The 11,327-nt window shown below is 42.8% G+C and overlaps 1 protein-coding gene across 2 annotated transcripts in view; it reads right to left on the bottom strand.

Annotated features, from left to right (window-relative positions):
• Positions 1 to 710: 710 nt before the first annotated feature.
• LOC109377112 (zinc finger protein 445-like) overlaps positions 711 to 11,327 on the bottom strand; it is a 26,655-nt gene continuing 16,038 nt past the window's right edge. Inside the window, exons 5-7 of one of the 2 annotated variants that reach the window (XM_019633373.1) lie at positions 3,417 to 3,467; positions 1,402 to 1,528; positions 711 to 800 (exon numbers count right to left, since the gene is read on the bottom strand). In XM_019633373.1, coding sequence (XP_019488918.1) covers positions 1,512 to 1,528; positions 3,417 to 3,467 — 68 coding nt within the window. In that variant the 3' untranslated portion in view covers positions 711 to 800; positions 1,402 to 1,511. Of the gene's footprint in view, positions 801 to 1,401; positions 1,529 to 3,416; positions 3,498 to 11,327 lie in introns of those variants that run through there. The other variant, XM_019633377.1, reaches the window with a different exon arrangement.

Consider the following 11,327-nt stretch of genomic DNA (forward strand, 5'->3'; position numbering starts at 1 on the left):
GGAAAAGAATTAAGCCTTGGTCCTGTCTTCCGAAAAGCGGTGATTTTGTTGCATTCTTGACTTTAATGCATCGGATATTACTTTAGCTAACTGGATATATCTTCTCATTTTTGACAAGTATTCTAAAGGGGAAGAAAATCATAACATCTGTAAGCCACCTTGAAGTATTCAACATAAAAAAATTATTTTTTATTTTTTATTATTTATTTTATTTTTATTTTTTTAAAGTTTACAGCAGAGGATAGTTTTATTAGAGCAGAAAGTAATAGCTCTCAAAAGGAGAGGGGGTCCCAACTGGGGTGCCCTTTTTTATTTTTAATATATTAATTATTATGAAAAGTAAAAACGAACTTATCTATTTGTTCTGTTGGTTAGTGGAAAAGATAATAATACTGCACTGAGTTTACCAATTTTGTAAAACTGGGGGAATTGGTGATCACAGATAACCAGTCAAGTATTGAGAAAAATATTCCTCCGTGTCCCCAGGGATAAAAGCATCAGTATGTGAGACACTGGGGCAGGGTGTTGTGTACTGCAGTTTAAAGGGAAGGGAAACAATAAATAACAGCTCAGTCAGAAAGAGTGTGATCAAGGATCCCAATTATGCTGGGCACAGGGAACACACATCTTTGATTTTGATGAAATAAAAGCAAAGGAAGAGGCAAAGCTGGAAAGGGTACCCTTCCTTAACTCACCTGCAAAGCCTGCTCCCCAGCTCAGGGCTCCCTGAGGTTCCTTGAAACACGGCTCTTTCCCTTGTTCCAGCCGACGGATCAGAGCTGGTTTGGAAGTGGACGATGCTGCTTAAAAGGCAGAAGACACAACACAAAGATAAGCAGGGTCACAGAGGTCAATCTCGGCCTGCGGCTTCAAGAAGAGCCAGAGGTGAGGAGAGTAATTCCTAGGTGGACTGCGCTAGAGGTACCCTAAAGAGGTACTGGGAGGGGTCCTGGGAAGAAGCCTCAGGATAGTGCTCCCAAGGAAGCCTGGACACTCTGGGAGGCAAATTTCTATTTAAAGGGAAACAAAATTTCTTACCTTCTTTGTTAGAGGGTGAAAAGTTACCACTGTGGGAAGCCAGATACATGGCTCCTAGGAGAAACTCCTATAGGAAACCTAAGGGGCTGAGTTCTCTCAAGATAATCCAGAGGTTCAATGCTAAGGTAAGGGTACCAAGATATAGCTCAAGGCCTTCTGTACCCACAGAATCACCTCTAAGGCAGGTAGAGAGAGAGGGTAGCTTTTATGATGGAAAAAGAAAGTCTTCTTGTAGTTCAAATAGACTCCAGGGCTCTCCATACCTAGCAACTCTTGACACTGCCATTTGGGGCCAGCTAAGAGTTATAACAGAGCCGTTTAACTTCTGAGGGCCCAGGCAGGGACCGATGACAAAGGCCTTACCTACAAAGGACACCGCCCCATAGTTCTCTAGCATCACATCCCTGTATAAGGCCCTCTGAGCAGGTGTCAGGCTGGTCCATTCTTCCTCAGTGAAGTACACAGCCACGTCCTCAAAAGTCACTGATTCCTGAAACAACAAATTCCTGCTCTCTCAGGCCACAGGACTTTGATGATGGTCAAAACTATCCATGTGAGGCCTGGGAAGGGCACCTACAATGATACGTATTTAGTATTGGGTCCCTCATGTGTCTGAGTTTTTGTGTGAACTTCGGAAGGTGTGAAGGAAGAGGACACAAATTAAAGGCTGCCAGCCAGCCAAGAGTTCAGCATACTTTCGCAGATAGAACCAAATACATCTCCACTATGAGTTTCCAAACATACATGACCTTCAAATAGAGTCCTATATAAGAACTGGGCCTGGTCCTGAGTGTGACAGTACATATATAAAAGGAGAACTAACATATAACTGGATATGGCTGACACCTTAGCTCTAAGCCCCTCCTCACTTTGTAATATAGTTGGGGGATTATTTGGGCTGCTCATTTTACTGTCATTTCTTGATTCTGCTTTCATCCCAGTTCTTTTCTCATTGTCATCTCCTTGCCTACTACCCCAGGCACAAAACTCTCAGATTTGTCAATGACTCCCCACACTCATGCAAAGGTAGTGAGCTTAGAGAGACATGAGAAAATACTGCTTACTTGGATAGGCTAGAGGAAAATCTGTTTATCAAGGGACACCACCAAGAGGGTGAAAAAGCAAGCCAGACTGGAAGAAGATATTTCGTAATACATATATCTGACAAAGGACTCATATCCATAAAAAAGAACTACAACTTGGAAAAAATGGCATACATGTAATTTTAAAATGGGGGAAATATCTAGACAGGGACTTCACATAAGAGGAAATTCATGTAGCCAATAAACATGGAACGGTGCTCCACATTACTGCTTATTGGGGAAAAAGAAATTATCACCCACCCCCACAACCCATCCCCGGCAATGAGATATCAAGAAAAAGTGACGACAAGTGTTGACAAGGATGTGGAGCAACTAGAACTCTCATACACTGCTGGTAAAAGTATAAACTGGAACAACCATTTCAGAAAATTGTTGAGCAGCCTCTACTAAAACTAACCAAATGTATACCCTATGACTCCTAAAAATATAACCAGGAGAAATGAGTGCATATGTCCACCTAAAGGCATATATAAGAATGTTCACTGCATTCTTATTCATAGTAGTCAAAAATTGAAAGCATTCAAAATATCCATCTACAGAAGAATGAATAAATAAAATGTAGTATAATCATATATTGGAAAACCATTCAGCCATAAAAAAGAACGGCTATGTGCAACAACATGAGTAAAGTTCATAAACATAATGTTGAACAAAAGAAGGCAGATACAAAAAGGTGCATGTTGAATGATCCCATTTATTTGAAGTTCAAGAGCAAATAAAATTAATCTATGGTGACAGAGGTCAGAATAATGGTCAACTTAGGGGTGGACTGCTTGGGATGGTGTATGAGGGAGCCTATTGAGGTACTGATAATGTTCTATGTCTTAATATGAGGAATGGTCACAGAGGTGTAGATCGTTCTAAAAAGTGAGCTACACAGTTCAGATTTGTATTGCAAATAAGTTAGACCTCAATAAGAAAGTACATTTACATATTTTACATATCCATATGTAAAAGTGTTACATATATATTTTATATGTATGTATACTCATATATGCATATATAATTTATATAAATGTATATTTATATATGCATATATGAAAGTATACATGCATACATAAATACAGTAAAACCTTGGATTGCGAGTAACATGGTTTGCGAGTGTTCCACGAGATGAGCAAACATTTATAATACATTTTAACATGGTAAATGAGTGATGTCTTGCAATATGAGTAGTTTGTTTCCAGAACAAATTATGCTTGCAAACCAAGGTATTACTGTATATATGTATCTACTCACATGTATATGTGCAGAGGCAGAGAAAACGCAGCTCACCTGGGGTCTGGCTGTTAAGGACACTGCTGCCATCATCTGACCCTTTTATTCCTGTCTTGGAGAAAGGTTAAGTCTCAGGAGCTGAAGGTAAAGTAAGAAGCATTCGTAACAATAACTCTACTGACCATAACTCCTGCACACACATCTGACCCATCCCATTTTGAGGTAACATGAACTACTATTCATCAGTTATTACCACGTATTACTGGCAATACTCATCTCACAGTGGTGACATAACAAGCATGCTACTAAACTCATGGACGGTTTCTGTCCAAGGATAACAAAAGCAATGGTTCATACTGAGTAAATAGGTAATCCTTGTAGTTGTGTACTCCAATTCTCTTAAATCATGATACTATCACTGTATCTTTATATTAAATGGCCTTTACAGTGGATACTTAATAAAATTGACATATTAAACAAAAGAACTTAAGCAAAAAGGTCTGATCTGTTTGGTTGTCTATCTGTGAAAAGCAAATCATCTGGAAGTAGAACAGCAGCAGAGGCCACCCTGTGAAACACTTCCTCCTACTTTTCTGTGGGTAAAACCACAGCTATTGACCTGAACCATAAATAAAAGCCCAAAGAGAAACAAATCACAACCCAACACACTTCACCAATGGCAGAAACCAAATATTTAACCTGATGGATCATGAACTTTCAGTTAGGTATGACAATGAGTAAGTTAAGGTAACATACAGAAGAGAAATAAAGGATGTGAAGAGAAGTTGGTCAAGAAATCTTTCCAGGGTCGGCCAAGTGGCTCAGTTGGTTAAGAGTTGGCTTAAGAGCGCGAGCTCTGAGCAACAGGGCCGCTGGTTCGATTCCCACATGGGCCAGTGACGCTGCGCCTGAGCTGAGCTGCCGCTGAGCTGCCAACAGGTGGCAGAATGGCTCAGCTGGTGTAACAACAAGATTGCCTGTTCGATGGTGGGCTATGCCCACCCGCAACTAAGACAAAATTCGGCACCTTGAGCTGAGCTGCTGCCCGGATGGCTCAGTGGATAGGTCGCACGCTCTTAACAACAGGCTGCTGGTTCGACTCCCACATGGGATGGTGGCTACACCCACCCGCAACTAAGACTGAACACAGCACCTTGAGCTTAGAGGCCACGAGCTGCCGATGGGCAGCCAGATGGCGACTGGCGCCCTCCACAACGAAGATGGAAGAACAACTTGGCTGGTCCCCCTCCCCCAATGCCCCAATAAAGTCTTTAAAAAAAAAATTTTTCAAAAAGGAATCTTTCCATATCTCCTATACGGTACATAAGAAATTACATGCCAGGGCCGGCCGAGTGGCTCAGTTGGTTAAGAGATGGCTCCTAAAAAAAAAAAAAAAAAAGAAATTACATGCCAAACACTAGACACATATTAGGTGCTTGATGGATATGACTTATCACGAGTCGTTCGGATTAAACATTCATATAGGCCAATCCAAATCCAGGGCCCCACATTCTCCAATCTGCGGCCTAAGTAGCCTACACATCCTGGAGGGGGAAAAAAAACCCCGCCATTTCAGTATTCTCAAAACTCGGACTGCTCTATAGGCAGCAATACGCTTCCAGACTGGGTTTACACCAGGCCACGCGAGTCTATAAAGTGAACGCAGACCGATTTTCTGGGAATACCTGAAACGGGAGCAAGGGCGTTACGTCGTACACAGGCGGAGGGCGAGGCCCGGGGTCTCCGCGGCCAGGGCAAGGGGGCTGGAGCGCTCGAGCATCCGTTCTGTTGGCAGCGTGCCCTGGGGGCGCCATTACGGCTTTTTGAGGACTTCAGTTAACACTTGAATTTTATCAGTACTCAATCTAAATACGCCACAGACTGTCCTGGGGACGAGGAACCTTGAGGGAACGACTAAGGCCAACGTCCCGGGCCTGCTTAGCGCCGCCTCTCCACGCAGCCGCAGCCGAATCGAGCCCGGGGGTCGGAACGAGGGCCCCAGTAGCAGCAGTAACCGCTCATCTCCCCAGCGGTCTTTCTGGTCCTTCTCGGACCAAGCCAGACCTGCTCACCATGGATTCTGAGCGGCCTCTGCAGCTTCCCAGCGAACAGAGGTTTTGGACACCACTCGGCGGGTCCTCACAAACCAAACCCTCAGACGTTAACAATGGCCATGCCGGAAGTACGTCGACACACTGTCCTGCCAACCTAGACCTTCCCTGAACTCCCGTCCAGTAATCTTGGAAAACCACATACCTCGATGGTTCCTCCTTCTATTGTAATCGCCTCCAGACACGCCTGAGAAAATGGCGGCCGGGCGAGATAAGCTCGCGTCTTTCTCCCCGCCTTCGGAAGGAGGTGGAGTCTAAGGCGGGCGCAAGGAGCGCAGCACTCATTCCATTGGCTATCGAGTGAAGAAACAGGGCCCAGCCAGACCAATGAGCAGCGGAGCCCGCAGAGGTCATCCTTCGTTTTGTAGATGGGAACCTGTTCCTTGCCCAAGCAGGCCCAGTCCCTTGCCAGAGGGATTTCCCACCTTCAGGGACTAGAAGCAATCTGTAGCACGGTGGGAGATCTGAATAGGGCTGCAGGGCTGGTCTGATCAGGATGGGGACCTCAGGACAGAGGAGCCTCCGAAACGTTTGCAGAATGAATGAAAGTTGAGGTGCAGAGTAGCCATCGTATTCTATACCTGCAAGACCCTCGGGATGTCAAAAAAGCAGTGTGCTTTTTGGTCCTTCGTAGGGAGAGCCACCATGAATGGGGGCGGGTCAAGATCAGGAAGAAGTGATTCCAGGCCCCAGCTAGAAGCCTACCACACAGTCCTGTATACCTTTGTGAGGCTGCCCTGACTGGTTCAGCAAACTTGTCCACCAATGCCCGATGTCCTTATTTGTCTAGTTCCTACCCAGACCTCTGTGATGCCCCACATGGGGCTCAAAGTTTACCACTCTTTTTATCTCACACTCATGCTCAACCATTGTTTCCCACAAAACAACCACACTGTCAAAAAGGCTGGGTCCATGGGTGGCCAGGTGGCTCAGTTGGTTAGAGCGTGTGCTCTTAACAACAAGGTTGCCAGTTCGACTCCCGCATGGGATGGTGGGCTGCACCCCCCCCCGCAACTAGACTGAAAACGGCAACTGGACTTGGAGCTGAGCTGTGTCCTCCACAACTAGATTGAAACAACTACTTGGCTTGGAGCTGATGGGTCCTGGAAACACACCTTGTTCCCCAGTAAAGTTTAAAAAAAAAAGGCTGGGTCCAGAGGAAGCATCCAGCCTCTTGTGTAGAACCCAGGCCACATCTTTTCAAGGTAACTTTATCTAAAGTTCTCAGTGGTCTGCACAACCTAGGACCTTTACAGGAGCTCCTCTGATCACTCCCAAAATAATTTTAAATATGGGAGAGCAGGAGTTAAGATCTCACTGCCTCCCCAGAAGAAACTGAATCATCACAAGATACTTGGCAAAATCAAAAGAAACTATACCATAGTGGTTAGTATAATATTCATTTTAGAACAGCAATTTAGTTTTAGCAAAACATCACTGTCCCTAACATAAAACTAATGCAACTTTAATACTATTGAATTTGAATGTTCAGTTGCAATTATACAATAACCTATAAACATAAGGTATTTATATCAAGCTTTCAGGGTACACATATTTAAATACTTTTACACATTTTACAAATACTTACACATCAATTGCTTTAAGATGCTTCTTGCCAAAATATCTTGATCTCTGCTTGGATTCCCTCCCCATGCAAATGCTTTCTCCATATGACCAAGAGCAAGTGCTCATTTAAATGAACCAATAAATTCTCTTTTATGCCCATAATTCAGATTTTCTATTGTAAGTAAAAGCATTGTATTCAATGCAGTCAACTAGGATTTTCAGGTCCCCAATATCGACTAGCTCCCCAGCCCTGCAATGAGCAAGCTTTCTCATGTTTCTTTTAGGTGTGGGCTTGGAGAGCCATGAAAAGGGACATTTCTCCAATAAGCAGTATTAGTGATCCCCAGTTCTAAATGCATATTATATATTATTCAACAGGGGTAAAACAACATATTTAATTGAATAATTCCCCTGGCAGTGAGTGAGTTCTTGGTGATGCAAAGTGGCTCTCTCAGATTCTGCTTATTGGTTCATTTAAATGAGCACTCTACAAGTAGTTCAGGCTTCGAGGGTGGTGTCACCCAATAGTTCATGCTGTCATTAGTGCCATTAGCGTTACAGCTCCATTTCTCCTGACTCTGCTGTCTTCCTTCTTGCCCTCATGGTGACAAAAAGGCTGTCTACCTGTTGCTTCTGGGGCCATATACAGGGCTTCTACATATAGTGGTGCAGTTTTTCCAGGAAGAAAGTACAGGCGGAAATCCAGACTGTTCTGCTGGAGGAACTGGGCATCCTGGTGTAAGGCTGTGTCTCTGCCCATAGGAAGGGCCAACTTTTCTTAGCACAGATTCCAAACCAGAACCTACAGGGCTCAAAGAAATGGTCAACACACTTCCAGATGTGGTTGGCCAATACAAGATTTTATTAATCATCCTGGAATACCTATCTTTCGCCATATTTTGATAATTCTCTCATTGTGATACTTCTAAAATTTGTCTTGCTATTCCACCACTCTGCCTACAAACATTTCCATCTTTGAGGGAGAGAGTTTCTGGGGTGGATCCACTTCCATGATGCTTGTCTCCAAGTCCAAACTGTTTCTTCTCTTTCATGGTTCCATTTCCATGGGTTCTTATTCCTATTCATTCATATTCCCCACCTCCCATTTTAAGATACTGGCCTCATCTAGCATATGCATCATCCTCACTCTGGCAGTGGAGTTATGCATTCTTATGAATATTTAGGATTTTAATGATTATCTCTTTGTAGCCTCGGTCTAACTTCAACACTATTTCAATTGCTGCCTGCATAGTGTGGCCACTGGTAATGTTGCCAATCCCTCACTGACTGCTCTTTCTTAGTATCTTTTCCCAGCACACCCCCTGTCCAACTCCCTAAATTCTAAACTGGATTCCATTCCTCATATTTTGCTATACTCTCTCTGGGGGCAATACTGTCCAATAGAACTTACTGCACTAATGAAAATGTTCTATGTCTACACCACCCAATATGGTGATCGACTGCCACATATAGTTATTCTGTGCTTGAAATGTGGCCAGTGTTACCAAGGAACTAAAATTTTTCACTTAATTTTAATTAAAATACCCACATGTGGCTGTGGCTACTGTAATGGATAATGCAGCTCTAGGGGATTTCATCAGTTTCTTCCCATATCTTTAAATAACTTTGACTCATTTGATGACTACCAATTGTACAGCTCCAGACATAACTATCCCGGAGCTCCAGCCTGCATATACAACCACCTACTTGAAATTCCTACTTGCAAATCCCACACGTATTTCAAATGTTAATCCAAAACAGTTACATATTTCTCTCTCCCCAACCTATTCCCATTCCAGTCTTATTCATTCCAGTAAATGACACCATTGTCTAACTCAGCTGCCTAAGCCAGAAACCAGAAAGCTACCTGATTCCTCCCTGTCCATTACTCCTGGTAGCCAACCCATTAGCAGGTCACTCATTTTATTTCCAGAATATACCTGAAATCCACCTTCTCTCCATTTCCATTACCATCACCCTCTCTAGCCCCCCAACACTTCTAACCTGGCTGCTAGCAATCTCCAACATGCTCTTCCTTTCTCTGCTGTCCTTACCAACCACTTTCTACTTAGTAGCCAGACTGATTATCTTAAAATATGAATCAAACATGTCATTCCTCAATTGAATACCCTTCAATGACTTATTTTCACTTAGCATGGGATTGAATGACGCAGCCCACCTCTCTCTGCAAACCCAGTTTGTGCCATACATCCCCTTGATCGTTGTGCTATAGCTAAAACCTTTTGGTTTCTTGAACATGCCAAGATAAAGAGGGTCCCTCCCCATCATTCTCTCTGTGTGTTCTAGCCATTCCCTTCATAGCAATTAACAATTTTTAATCATTTTGCTTACTTGATTTTTTTGATTTCTCACTAATGTTCTAAGAAGGCAGGGAGGCCTGACTTATCACTTACACACCTGGCATACCTGTTCCCCAAAAATAAGACCTAGCCAGAAAATCAGCCGTAGCATGATTTAAGGTGCCAAAATATGACATCTTGGCCTACTGAATATTTTAAGCTGATGGGGTTTGTGGAAAGGCACCCTTCTCCCTGAAACAGGTCATAAACCCTTCATGTGAGGGGTGCGTGCCCTCCATATCCTGGAGGAATCATGCTATGGCTTATTCTCTGGCTAGGTCTTATTTTTGGGAAAACACAGTAGTACTGTGAATATAAGCAGGTGCTCAGTAATATTTGCTTCATAAACAACTTCCCCCCAACACTTGTTCACATCACTCATTTCCATTTCCTGGTCCCATGTAGTACAGAACACAATTTATACTGCTTATGAGAGGCTGCCATAGCTGGACTATGATAGGAGGCCAAGTTCTCCTTACTACATGGCTCTAGGCTTCAGTCATCAGGGGCTTTTGAGTTATTAATGTTAGTAACTTGCAGGAAACAGGAGTTTGGTCCAAGCAAGCTTCTAGCTTCTCTTGCTCCTTTTTCAACAATTATATTAACTGGCTGGGAGCTTATAAAGTGGTATGCCTAAATAACAATGAGGCAAACTATTGTCTGAATAATGGCTCTAAAGGTGAGGTGTCTGGAATGGATGTTTCAAATCGGTTTTGGCCAGCATTCTTTCTGTGACAAGGGCCTTTGGTTTTCTAATCCTTTAAGATGGTTAATACCATTCTCTAATATCCTGCATTTCTTCCTAGGATTAAGAACCTGCATCTCCCTTTAAAAAAATATTCTAGTCTCCTGATTTCAAGTGTTAGTCAATTTTGGAATTCCTCACTTTTCCCTTACTTGGTGTGTAGGATCTATGTGTTCCTTGCATTTACCTTTGATCCTCAACTAGGAAGGGCATTTGTGACTCTGATGCCAAGATACTGAATTATATTTCAACTGCTAAGTGGCTGGGGCTACCTAACACAGAATTGAGCATCACAGAAAGTCACCATGCCTCCCTTGCTTGATGCTGACCCCACAGCTTACTTTGGGGTTTGAACTATTACAGTGATAAGAAGGGGACAAAAGGGAAGAGCACTTAGGATAGGGTGCGGTGAGAGCGATTGTGGCTATCCAAATTTTTATGAAAAAGAAAGAAACCTGTTTCGTTTGCATTTTCCCAGTTGAAGAGTACTTCTTTTTTTTTTTTAATAAGGAACGCTTCACGAATTTGAGGGTCATCCTTGCACAGGGGCCATGCTAATCTTCTCTGTATCGTTCCAATTTTAGTATATGTGCTGCCAAAGTGAGCATGAAGAGTACTCTTGTAACACAAAGATAATCAGGTCTTCCAAGATTGCATGACCCAGACGACCCTCTGCTACTTTCCCTAAGTTACCTTGGTGACTTCGGAAGGACAACTTCTGAGGAAGAGACGGTCTTGCAGGTGGCAATGTAACTGCAATGTCATTTACATCAAATGTGGTTTTAAGTGAGGTAGACTTAGGAAAGCGGTATTAATACTTATGTGTGTGTGGCAAGGAAATTTATGTTTCACTGAACACTTTTTTGAACTATTTCAATTTTTTTATCATGAGCATGCTATATCTAGTCAAAAATATTTTTTAAAATTTGAAAAACATAAAATAGTGTTCGTCCTCAAATAGCCATTTAGCTGGAGCCATTTAGCTGGACTAACAGACAGGAAACTGTTAGAAAAATGTAAGATAAAACATAACAACATGGGTAGTACTGATTACTAGAACAGGAAGAGAGGTCTGCTCAGTTGAAGGAACTGGATCTTAGATGAGGGAGGGAAATTTTAGCCCAGGAAAATGAGCAAATAAAAATGGGCAGAAGTAGATATGTGCTCAAATAAAGAACAGTAGACT

The sequence above is a fragment of the Hipposideros armiger genome, unplaced genomic scaffold (assembly GCF_001890085.2).
Source record: "Hipposideros armiger isolate ML-2016 unplaced genomic scaffold, ASM189008v1 scaffold_18, whole genome shotgun sequence".
Taxonomy (NCBI): domain Eukaryota; kingdom Metazoa; phylum Chordata; class Mammalia; order Chiroptera; family Hipposideridae; genus Hipposideros; species Hipposideros armiger.